We start from the raw sequence: 13,677 nt of genomic DNA, 5'->3' as shown, positions 1-13,677 counted from the left end.
TACCCTGGCATGAGGGGAGGTACGGATGGTTGTATTATTGGTCTTGATGGAGAAGTCAGGGGAGGGGGCACGGGCTGGAGGGAAAAGTATGAGCTCAATTTTCGAAAGATTTCATTTGAAGGAAGTGGAGGGACATCCATGCTGATATGTCACTTAGCAGGTCAGTAAAGAGAGAGGAGACTGAAGGGGTGAGGTGAGGAGTAGAAAGATAGATTTGTGTGTCATCAGCATAGAGATGGTACGTAAAGCCATGTACGTCTCTTCCACAGCAGCCTCTGGCTCCCACATGGGACCAGGGGCGGACCGACAACTCATGGGGCCCCCAGGCAATAGGGGATCATGGGGCCCCGTGTCCTTGCCCACACTCCAACCACACCCAAAAAAGCCTATGAAAGGTACCAGGGGCATCTCATGGGGCCCCCTACTGACCCCGGGCCCTCGGGCAGTGCCCGAGTACCTAAATGGTCAGTCCGCCCCTGCATGGGACTGACGTCCCAAGTGCAAAGTAATGATGGCCAACGTTTTATTTGGAAGTGGGAGTCATGCTGAAGTTAAAACCATGTCCTACAAGAGCAAGTCTTCACACATGAGCCAGCATTTTTCATAAAGACCTTTCCTAGTTAGAAAAGAACCCACAAATGTGCACTACCCATTTATATAAGTGCAATCAGTTTTTTTCTGGGCTTTTTAAGGTTTACATTTTTTTAAACATAATTTTTTTTAATGCAGAATATTATGGTGCTGGGAGATTTCAATGCCGATGGAGCTTACGTCTCGGGGAAGAAAATGAAAACAATCAGGCTGAGGAGCGATAAGAGTTTTCGCTGGCTGATCACAGATGACAAAGACACAACGGCCACCAATACCACGGACTGCTCCTATGATCGGTATAAAATATATTTAATGAGTACAAATCCCTCTGCAATAAAATATTCAGTATATGGTCACAAGTGGAACATCGCACCTACAGTATATGAGCTTGTTCGTGCCATTCAAAAATAATGGGCCATAAGATGGAGTTGTGAATCCTCCACCCTCACTAAAAATTGCTAGGGTGTGGGAAAGGGTTTTTTGTAGCAGAAGAGAAATGGAAAGTCTCTCTCATTTACAATGGTGGTGCCCCTGAAGAGCAATCAGCGAGGGATCACTCTTCAGAGGGCATTTGACAGGTAGTGAGGTGAGTTATGCCACCTCTTTACCACCTGTTTTATCCTCAAAACCTGCCCCCCCCCCATAACTGTAAATGAGACATCTGCTAATAACAAACTTCTATTAACTACCACTTTTTCATCTGTTAAACATACCATTGAAAGTGTTTTGTTATATTTGTTCAATAAGTGCAAAAACAAAATGCTTGTTGGTTGTGCCAGAAAATCAGGGCTGTCCTGTGATCTTCTCTCTTCCTGTGTTATCTCAGGAGTCTAGCTAGCCCTATATCTTACCTTCGTTACATAGTTAGTCTGGCTAAAAAAAGACAAAAGTCCATCCAGCTCAACCATAAAAAAAAGTTATAATCCTACACCCACAGTTGATCCAGAGGAAGGCAAAAAAACCCAGCAAAGCACGATCCAATTTGCTCCTGCAGGGAAAAAAATTCCTTCCTGATCCCCCGAGAGGCAATCTGATATTCCCTGGATCAACTTTACCTATAAATGTTATATCCAGTTATATTCTGTGTATCCAAGAAAGAATCCAGGCCTTTTTTAAAGCAATCCACTGAGCTGGCCAGAACCAACTCTTGAGGGAGTCTATTCCACATTTTCACAGCTCTCACTGTGAAGAAACCTTCTTCTGTTTGGAGATTAAGTTTCTTTTCCTCCAGATGTAAAGAGTGCCCCCTTGTCCTCTGTGATGACCTCAGGGTGAATATCTCTACACCAAGTTCACTATATGAACCACTGATGTCTTTATACATGGAGATCATATCCCCCCTTATGTATTATACATGGACATCATACCCCCCCTTATGTATTATACATGGAGATCATATCCCCCCTTATGTATTATACATGGAGATCATATCCCCCTTATGTATTATACATGGAGATCATATCCCCCCTTATGTATTATACATGGACATCATACCCCCCCTTATGTATTATACATGGAGATCATATCCCCCCTTATGTATTATACATGGAGATCATATCCCCCTTATGTATTATACATGGAGATCATATCCCCCCCTTATGTATTATACATGGAGATCATATCCCCCCCTTATGTATTATACATGGAGATCATATCCCCCCTTATGTATTATACATGGTGATCATATCCCCCTTATGTATTATACATGGAGATCATATCCCGCCTTATGTATTATACATGGAGATCATATCCCCCCTTATGTATTATACATGGAGATCATATCCCCCTTATGTATTATACATGGAGATCATATCCCCCCTTATGTATTATACATGGTGATCATATCCCCCCTTATGTATTACACATGGAGATCATATTCCCCCCTTATGTATTATACATGGTGATCATATCCCCCCTTATGTATTATACATGGTGATCATATCCCCCCTTATGTATTATACATGGTGATCATATCCCCCCCCTTATGTATTATACATGGTGATCATATCCCCCCCCCTTATGAATTATACATGGTGATCACATCCCCCCTTATGTATTATACATGGAGATCACATCCCCCCTTATGTATTATACATGGAGATCACATCCCCCCTTATGTATTATACATGGAGATCATATCCCCCCCTTATGTATTATGCATGGTGATCATATACCCCCTTATGTATTATGCATGGTGATCATATCCCCCCTTATGTATTATACATGGAGATCATATCCCCCCTTATGTATTATACATGGAGATCATATCCCCCCTTATGTATTATACATGGAGATCATATCCCCCCTTATGTATTATACATGGAGATCATATACCCCTTATGTATTATACATGGAGATCATATCCCCCTTATATATTATACATGGAGATCATACCCCCCCCCTTATGTATAATACATGGAGATCATATCCCCCTTATGTATTATACATGGAGATCATATCCCCCCTTATGTATTATACATGGTGATCATATCCCCCCTTATGTATTATACATGGAGATCATATCCCCCCTTATGTATTATACATGGTGATCATATCCCCCCTTATGTATTATACATGGAGATCATATCCCCCCTTATGTATTATACATGGAGATCATATCCCCCCTTATGTATTATACATGAAGATCATATCCCCCCCTTATGTATTATACATGGAGATCATATCCCCCCTTATGTATTATACATGGTGATCATATCCCCCCTTATGTATTATACATGGTGATCATATCCCCCCTTATGTATTATACATGGTGATCATATCCCACCTTTTGTATTATACATGGAGATCACATCCCCCCTTATGTATTATACATAGAGATCATATCCCCCCTTATGTATTATACATGGAGATCATATCCCCCTTATGTATTATACATGGTGATCATATCCCCCCTTATGTATTATACATGGAGATCATATCCCCCCTTATGTATTATACATGGAGATCATATCCCCCCTTATGTATTATACATGGAGATCATATCCCCCCTTATGTATTATACATGGTGCTCATACCCCCCCTTATGTATAATACATGGAGATCATATCCCCCTTATGTATTATACATGGAGATCATATCCCCCCTTATGTATTATACATGGAGATCATATCCCCCCTTATGTATTATACATGGTGATCATAGATCCCCTTATGTATTATACATGGAGATCATATCCCCCCTTATGTATTATACATGAAGATCATATCCCCCCTTATGTATTATACATGAAGATCATATCCCCCCCTTATGTATTATACATGGTGATCATATCCCCCTTATGTATTACACATGGTGATCATATCCCCCCTTATGTATTATACATGGAGATCATGTCCCCCTTATGTATTACACATGGTGATCATATCCCCCCTTATGTATTATACATGGAGATCATATCCCCCCTTATGTATTATACATGGTGACCATATCCCCCCCTTATGTATTTATACATGGAGATCATATCCCCCTTACGTATTATACATGGAGATCATATCCCCCCCTTATGTATTATACATGAAGATCATATCCCCCCTTATGTATTTATACATGGAGATCATATCCCCCCTCATGTATTATACATGAAGATCATATCCCCCCTTATGTATTATACATGAAGATCATATCCCCCTTATGTATTATACATGGAGATCATGTCCCCCCTTATGTATTACACATGGTGATCATATCCCCCCTTATGTATTACACATGGTGGTCATATCCCCCCTTATGTATTACACATGGTGATCATATCCCCCCTTATGTATTTATACATGGAGATCATATCCCCCCTTATGTATTATACATGGAGATCATATCCCCCCTTATGTATTATACATGGAGATCATATCCCCCCTTATGTATTATACATGAAGATCATATCCCCCTTATGTATTATACATGGAGATCATATCCCCCCTTATGTATTATACATGGAGATCATATCCCCCCTTATGTATTATACATGGAGATCATATCCACCCTTATGTATTATACATGGTGATTGTATCCCCCCTTATGTATTTATACATGGAGATCATATCCCCCCCTTATGTATTATACATGGAGATCATATCCCCCTTATGTATTATACATGGAGATCATATCCCCCCTTATGTATTATACATGGTGATCATATCCCCCCTTATGTATTATACATGGTGATCATATCCCCCTTATGTATTATACATGGTGATCATATCCCCCCCTTATGTATTATACATGGTGATCATATCCCCCCTTATGTATTATACATGGAGATCATATCCCCCCTTATGTATTATACATGGACATCATATCCCCCCTTATGTATTTACATGGAGATCATATCCCCCCTTATGTATTATACATGGAGATCATATCCCCCTTATGTATTATACATGGAGATCATATCCCCCCTTATGTATTATACATGGAGATCATATCCCCCCTTATGTATTATACATGGAGATCATATCCCCCCTTATGTATTATACATGGAGATCATATCCCCCCTTATGTATTATGCCGGAAATCAGCATGGAATACAGTTTACCCGCACGACATTCTGGTTGGAAAGAGCCCTTAGAGTGAAAAGAACAAAAGCTGTTTTTGATGTTTTACTTATAAAATAAAAATGTTATACAATTTATTTTTCAAATTCATAAAAAATGTAAACTAATTTAAGGAATATTTGTGGTTCTTGCCTTTTAGAATAGTTGTCCATGAGGATCTTCTCCAACACATTGTTCCAGACTCCGCCAAGCCCTTTAACTTCCAAATGGAGTATAAACTGACAGATGAGGAGGTGAGCTGGGGGGGGATGTTTAACCACTTCAAGTCCGGACACTTTCACCCCCTTCCTGTCCAGGCCAATTTTCAGCTTTCAGCACTGTCACACTTTGAATGACAATTGCGCGGTCATGCAACACTGTACCCATATGAATTTTTTAGCATTTTTTTGAGACAGATAAAACGTTATTTTGGTGGTATTTATTCACCACTGGGATTTTTAATTTTTTGCTATATAAATGAAAAAGTCCAAACATTTTTGGAAAAAAAGTGTTTTTCTTATAAATTTTTCAAATAAATAATCTTTCTTCATAAATCTTGGCCAAAATGTATTCAGCTATCTTTTTAGTAAAAAAAAAATAACCCAAATTAGTTTATAAGCAAAAATTATAATTTTTCAAACATTTTTATTTTATTTTTTTATATTATTATTTATGTCTTTTATTTTTTTTAACATACTGTCACCCTAGCAGTACAGTATCACCATAGTGACACTGTACTACTTGTGGGGGGTGATGAAGATTTTTTTCTTTTACACTGATTGCTTTTAAACCCATAAAGGCAGTAAAATGAATTTCTCATTCGATTCCATTCGAAGCCATTCAGGAATAATGTGAGAGCTGTGATTGGTCACAGCTTGTCACATGGTACAAGGCTGTTGTGAATAGCCTTGTACCATGTGATCTCTGTGATCATTCACAGATTTAACACGTAGTAAGCAATGATGTCAGCAAGTGAAATCTTGCTTACTACTATTCATGTGATCACAGATTGGCCAATCAGTGAGTACATGATTGGGACCTCGCACAGAGGTCCCGTACAGTGATCGGTGTTCACAGTGGGCACTGGATCGTGGTACCGCGCTCTCCCAGGGAACGCACACAGGCAGTAACTGCGAGGGCTGTTTATAAATGGCCACCCGCTCATGCACTACTCTCGTCCAGTCGTTTATGTAATTGGGCCAAACGAGAAGTGGTTAAAAAAAAACGATATACCAGAGTACAGCTGCATACAGCCATTCATGTCTACAGTACCTGGGCTTTCCAGGCAGGTGGAATACGCTGGATTTTACATCGTACGGGCTCAGGTACTCATCTGCCATTGGTCCACTTTTCAAAGGGATATGAAGTGCTGGATCATATCAGGTTATTGTTTGTCCATTATCATGGGTGAGATTCATGGAAGGTGAGGCTAAAGCTGACCATATACTAATAAAACGTTTGTTAAAATTTGTAGTTTTAAGAAAGCTCATTTGATTCACTGATCTAGTGAAGTCATACGATGTTCCTTTTTGACTGTAGTGATGAGAAAATTCAAAGGAGCAGGATGGAAATGTTCCTTCACTGAACAATTTTCCAACAGGGAATGTTGTTTTTGTTTGGTTAATGTCCATTCATTACAAAATCAAAATATTAATAGATAAGTTCAAGTGTTTCTAATCCCACAACAATAAAATCAGTCTGTATATGCAGTAAAGCATGCTTGTTATATTCTCTGTGGAACCTAAGGGGTTAATCCTCTGCATTGTATAAAAAGGCTGTTTGATCCTGTCTTTTCTGATCCTCCCCTTCTTCCAATATTCCCCTCTAATCTCCTGATAAGACATATTGTGTGGAGTCACTCTGCACATGCTCAAAGTTGGTGTGTATTGATAGAGTTTTTTTTTCTTGGGAAAGTGCATGAGATCAGCACAGGGCCAATCAGCACTGTCCAGACAGAGGTCAGGGGTTCTGCATCCTCTTAGAGCAGAATTAAAACTCCTCCTACAAGCTTTTACATGTGCTGTGCTGGACAGTGATAGAAGTCACAAGACTGTTCTAACTGCTGATGAGAAAAGGTATTTAGCAGTTTATATTTACTAAAATGATTGCACTTCCATGTCCTGTGTACTGTGGGAGACCAGATATAGTGAATGCGGGGTCCGGGGGAGATCAGATATAGTGAATGCAGGGTCCGGGGAGACCGGATATAGTGAATGCAGGGTCCGGGGAGACCGGATATAGTGAATGCAGGGTCCGGGGAGACCGGATAAAGTGAATGCAGAGTCCGGGGAGACCAGATATAGTGAATGCAGGGACCGGGAGACCGGATATAGTGAATGCAGGGACCGGGGAGACCAGATATAGTGAATGCAGGGTCTGGGGAGACCAGGTATAGTGAATGCAGGGTCCAGGGAGACCAGATATAGTGAATGCAGGGTCCGGGGAGACCAGATATAGTGAATGCAGGGTCCGGGGAGACCAGATATAGTGAATGCAGGGTCCGGGGAGACCAGATATAGTGAATGCAGGGTCCGGGGAGACCAGATATAATGAATGCAAGGTCCGGGGAGACCAGATATAATGAATGCAGGGTCCGGGGAGACCAGATATAGTGAATGCAGGGTCCGGGGAGAGCGGATATAGTGAATGCAGGGTCCAGGGAGACCGGATATAGTGAATGCAGAGTCCTGGGAGACCAGATATAGTGAATGCAGGGTCCGGGGAGAGCGGATATAGTGAATGCAGGGTCCGAGGAGAGCGGATATAGTGAATGCAGGGTCCGGGGAGACCAGATATAGTGAATGCAGAGTCCTGGGAGACCAGATATAGGGAATGCAGGGTCCTGTGTTAGTAACACTTTCACCTTTTACAAATTTTTTTCGGGCCAAAAAGTGTGCATTTATTTTTTACACTGAAGCCTGTAAAGAATCACACCTGCAATCAGCAGAGCGTGGGTGCAATGCCAGGATCCTGCAGACTCTCAGTACACGGTCTGTCCATACCTCCGATACAGGCAGGCAGTTACTGAATTGTAGGAAGAATCAATGAATTACAATAATGCTCACCACCACCCTCACAGTTTATTGAAAACTACAAGCAGTCAAGTATGTGTAGTTCATTCATTTACAGAACTCTGTGAATGAATGGTGTAGCAGTGTGGGCGGAGCCCCAGGCAACCATTTGTTTTTAAAATGTGAGAGCAGGTAAAGGGAGAAGATTGCTGTCACAGGGAGTGGGTGATCGGGGGGGGGGGGGGGTGGAGAGGCAGAATCTGAAGCATTTTACATGTTCCCCCCTAAATACGGGTGGAAGATGTAACTTGTTCCAGAGGTAAGCTCTTTAAAAAGCTAAAAAGCAAGTCAAATTTTAAAGAACTTTCAAACAACCTCCATGAAGTCTTCTAATGTACTGAATTTTCGTATGAATGATCGTTAGAAAATCTACTGGTGTACAGCCAGCTTTAGGCGACTCACGTACACCAGAGGACCTCAGGGGGCACCCAAGGAGAAGTCAAAGTTTACACACCAAATAGTGAGCACACCATAAATAGTCCAAAAATCTGAAGTATATCAGTCCTTGTTTGGAATGACACCAGCTGCCAAAGCCAACAGCAAAGGTTACCCAGTCCTCCTTCATCAGGGTTTTGAAATCTGTAAAGGACTTGTACACGAGGTTCTTTAAAAAAAAGTTTTAGAAGCATATTGGCCATTTTGATAATGAAATGCTGAAGCAGTCAATGGAGAGGATTTACTAAAGGCAAATAGGCTGTGCACTTTGTGAGTGCATTTGCTCCAGAGCGTAGTAAATGAGGGAGGGGGGCTCTTCTGACTTCCATCATCCAATCATGAGCAAGCAAAAATGTTGTTTTGTTTTATTTTTCCTTTCATGTGATCGGGCATTCTTTGTAAAGTGAAACATCACCTCATTTACTAAGCTCCGGATCTAATTCAAAGTGCAGTCTATTTGCCTTTAATAAATCAATCCCGATGAGAACTGAAATGTCTTTCATGACAGGCAAACTCGGAAGACAAATTTTCTTCAGATTTTAGTTTACATCAGCAAAATACCTTACAGGCCATTGCTAATAGCCAAGTCCGATTTTTTTTTTCTTCCTGCCATGGATCCTGTATATCCTCTACTAACCTCTGGTAGAATGATAGAATCAAAGTTCACAATCTCACAACGAGCTTGTAAAAGCCCATTTAATGATCCTTCACTCATGGGGCAGCACGGTGTTGTCGGGCTTAATGTACCTGGGCTTTTTGGTGGCATTGGCCCAGTAAAGGCTTCTATCTGGCAACTCGATCATGCAGCTCATTTTTGTTCAAATATCGTCGCATTGTGCTCCTTGTAACAACCACATTGTCTTTTTCCAGAGCAGCCTGTATTTCTCCTGAGGTTACCTGTGAATCATGAACAGCACAGTGGCTAAATGGTTAGCACTTCCACCTGGCAGTACTAGGGTCGTTGGTTTGAATCCCAACCATGGCACCACCTGCTTGGAGTTTGCATGTTCTGCCTCTGTGGGATTCCTCTGGGTACTCTGGTTTCCTCCCACACTCCAGAGACATGCTGGTAGGTTAATTGGCTCCTGTCTAAATTGTCCCTAGTATGTGTATGTATGAATGTGAGTTAAGGACCTTAGATTGTACACCCCTTGAGGGTTATGGACTGATGTGAATGTACAATATATATGTAAAGTGCTGTTTAAATTGATAGAGCTATATAAGTACCTGAAATAAAATAAATGATAACCTATGTTTATTACAGGCTCTGGATGTCAGCGATCACTACCCAGTGGAAGTAGAGCTAAAGCCATTGAAACAAAAGACTGGAAAGAAAAAGTGATGGAGCATACTCCACAAATGTGATCTGCTATGAAATATTCTGTCCAGCAGTACATCACCACCTCCCTAATCATGAATTACCTCACTTTACTTAGTTTGCTGTCAAAATCATGACAAAAGGCAGCCATTTGGCCAATGGTGAACCAATGTCCAAGGACTGAGGCCTAGATATTTCAGATGAAACCTTTCTTAGGCTCCACGCACACGGGATGTTTTAATCACGCTTTTAACATTAGCTGTGTAAAGTCACGTCAAAAAACGTGAGTTTTCAGCATTTTTTATTAGCATTTAGCTGCCTGCTGTGCATTTTTTATTCTTTGCGCTATAAAAAAAAAAAGACAATTTTGAGAAAAAAAATAACTATATTTTTGACTCTTTGCTATTAAACATGTCCGGTAAAAAGTAAAAAAAAAATAAAATTTTGTCATAAATTTAGGCCAAAATGTATTCTGGGTACATGTCTTTGTTAAAAAAAAATCTCAATACGTGTAAAGTAATTGGTTTACGTGAAAGTTATAGCGTTTACAAATGTAGGTATATATACTGGGATTTTTTACAAGTAATGGTGGCGATCAGGGACTTATAGCGGGACTGCGGCGGGCATTCTGACACTGGGGGGGAACTGATTTGGTGTCAATGACATCCCCAGTGACACCAATACAGTGACCAGTGCTACAAAAAAAAAAAAAAAAAAAAAAAGCACCGACACTGTACTAATGGCACTGGGCAGGAGGGGGTTAACATGAGGGGCAATCAAAGGGTTAAGTGTGTGCCGTTTTACTTGTGTCTGTGTGCTTCACTGTAAGCACACTGCTTTGGATGGCTGTGCTCTGCACAGCCATCCAAATCACTGTGCATGAGCTAACAGTGATTACAGTTAGCTAACAGTTCTCCTCCCCGTCAGAGATGCTTGGCAATCACCGGCTGGGACCTGGTGATTGACAGCCACGGCCGCGAATGGCGGCGCAGGTAGGGCGCGCGCGCCCCCTACCCAGAAATGCAAAATCACATATATACACGTGATTTTGCGCACCAGTAACACCCTGTAGCAGTATTTCTGCTATAGGGCGGTCGGGAAGCGGTTAAAGACTGCACGCCATCTCAGGGAGGGGACCCAAACACATGACCAGCCAGAAGATTCCTCTATTGAAAGTGTTATCTAAACCCAGGAACAAAAATATTATATACAGGGCTCGACAAATCACAGGCTCCAGGTCGCCATGGCAACTAGAAATTGCATCCTGTTGCCTGAGTTCATTGACTTCAATGCAAAAACACTCATCAATAGCAATCCTACGTGAACACTTTTTTCCTGCATGCAACTGTACTCTTATCACTTGCAAGTGTGGACCGCACAGCTACAAACTCGCACAGGACCCTTTTCGCAATGGCACTGAAAACGAAATGCGTGTGGATCCCATCTGTGTGAACCAGCTCAAAAGGGAACACACGATATCTAGCCTGCCATGGGAATCTGTGAGTTTGAAAACACATCCACAATCACAAATGTGTGAACCAGGGTGGCTTCATTCACACCTGGGGTTTGTGGCAGAATTGTTGTAATTGCAATAGGCAGGTTCAGGTGCCATTATGTTCAAAAACGTGTGGTTTTGCTGATTGTTGTGCAGCAAATCACATTGCGGGAAGTTTGTCACCCAAAAGTTGCCTTCGCCCAGGTGCTGACAACCCACGCTACAAAAAAAAACCTGCCTCTAACTTTTTTTTAGCTGGCTCCTAGATTCAAAGCAAATGTGTCAAGTCCTGATTATATATATACTAGTCCTTGGATGTGGTGGCTGCATTATTTTTATTCCTAGATTGTAAGCTCCCAGGATCAGGGCCCTCCTAACCCTCTTGTACTGAACTGTATTGTTGCTGTATTGTCTCCCGTTATATTGTAAAGAGCTGAGCAAACTGTTGGCTCCATATAAATCCTGTATAATAATAATAATTTCAGACATTTAATCCCCTTTTCACCTGCCAAAAAAAACCCAGTACTTCCCATAGTGACAATGCTTACTCACCACCCTATGCAAGGCCGAGGGCGACAGATTATTTAAAAAACATCCTGGAGTTCTGCTCCCAATAATTTAAATCTTATCTGAATACTTCAAGTTTTGAAGCTAGTGGGTGAGTATAATGGTCAGAGAGCCAACATTAAGCAATCGTATTCCCCATACTTCTCTTAAAGGATATGTAAACCCAACATTTCATATTCCTGATATGTGCCTGCTGTACCATGTACTTGCATGAAAATGTATCCTGTTCTTTGTATGAAATCCCTTCTGTTCCTGCCAGTCCCTCTGCTTTCCTATTAAAAACTGACCGCACTAGGCATGAGAGCATAGCATTGTTTTCTGTCTGTGCTGAGAACTCAGCTTGCTTTCCACCAATGATCAGACTTGTCCTGACACCCTGTCCCCCCCCCCCCCCCCCCCTTCCCCTGCACTGCCGTTCACGGTGAAGACTAGTGTCCTGTTGTTTCTCCTTCCCACCTCTCTGAGCTCCTTATGCAGCTCAGAACAGAAGGTATGTGATCACTTATATAAAAAAAAAAAAAAGTAATTTTTTTTCTATTTATACACAAATGTTTTGCATTTTATTTCTATTTTAAACTGAATGGGTGAATTTAGGGGAAAAGGCATTTTTCTTTTTTTTTATTTATCCATACACAAATGTTTTGCCTTTCATTACTATTTTAAACTGAATGTGTTATTTTACAAGGCGAGGATTCACATTTTTTAAGAAAACTATATGCAAAGCTTTTCACTTACTTCCTGTCTCTTTTACACACTGTCAGTGGACAGGAAGGGAGAAGAAATCTTGTCAACTGCTGTTTCTCCTCTCCCAGGCTCTCTGAGCTCATGATACAGCTGAGAACAGAGGGCATGTGATCACATATTTTAAATAAAAAAAAAAAATGTACATTTTTTTCTATTTATACACAAATGTTTTATTTCTATTTTAAACTGAATGGGTGGTTTTACAAGGGGAGTGTTCACATACACTTTAGGAAAGGCTTCCTTTAAGGACTTCTGTGACCAAGAGACACATCAATGTCATTTTATGTCCATAAAAATATAATCAGTGTATTTTAATTTTTTTCTTGTATAATGCTTGCATTGGAATATTTTGTGAATGAATGCAATAAACATTTTTTAAACAGTGCAATCTTCAGGTGAATATACTTTATAAACAAATCATCTTACTAACTTAGAAGGAGTTGAACGTTTAATTGAACTTTCATCTTTTTTGTATAGCATTACCACTTGAATGGCAAACTGTACTGTTCTGTTCGGTCTTTATACTCAGGTCCTTTTTTTGGAGATATCTGGGGTCACCGATATCTCCAAAAAGACCCCACGACTTCTATACAATGGAAAACATTAGATCAGAAAGACAAACACTGATCTGATGCTTTCCCAGGAAAAAAAAATAAAAAATTCAGCCGGAACTGGAATTGACATCATGACTGCGCTCCGGTCCTCATAAGTCAGAGATTAGCGAAGGCCATCTTTCCTCAGCTAATCTCTATGCTCAGTCTCCGCAATCACTGGACCAGTTCCTGGGCTCACCAATCAGGAAAGTAAGCCTGGGAACCACTAGAAAGTGGTGGGAGGGTGGGGAGGGGATCCCTCCCACCGCTTCTAAAAGTGACCCTGCAGCTAATCTGCCACTCAGATCACTTT

General features: G+C 40.9%; 1 protein-coding gene across 2 annotated transcripts in view; it reads left to right on the top strand.

Annotated features, from left to right (window-relative positions):
• DNASE1L3 (deoxyribonuclease 1L3) overlaps positions 1-13,159 on the top strand; it is a 69,414-nt gene extending 56,255 nt beyond the window's left edge. For both annotated transcript variants that reach the window (XM_089654794.1, XM_089654793.1), the window contains 3 exons: positions 730-887; positions 5,302-5,395; positions 9,912-13,159. In XM_089654794.1, the coding sequence (XP_089510920.1) occupies positions 730-887; positions 5,302-5,395; positions 9,912-9,989 (330 nt within the window). In that variant the 3' untranslated portion in view covers positions 9,990-13,159. The remainder of the gene's footprint in view (positions 1-729; positions 888-5,301; positions 5,396-9,911) is intronic.
• Positions 13,160-13,677: the final 518 nt, after the last annotated feature.

This window comes from Staurois parvus, unplaced genomic scaffold (genome assembly GCF_062004578.1).
Source record: "Staurois parvus isolate SC_StPar_1 unplaced genomic scaffold, SC_StPar_1.0 ptg000799l, whole genome shotgun sequence".
Taxonomy (NCBI): domain Eukaryota; kingdom Metazoa; phylum Chordata; class Amphibia; order Anura; family Ranidae; genus Staurois; species Staurois parvus.
Note: the sequence above shows the minus strand (reverse complement) of the source record. Positions and strands in the feature narration are given on the sequence as shown.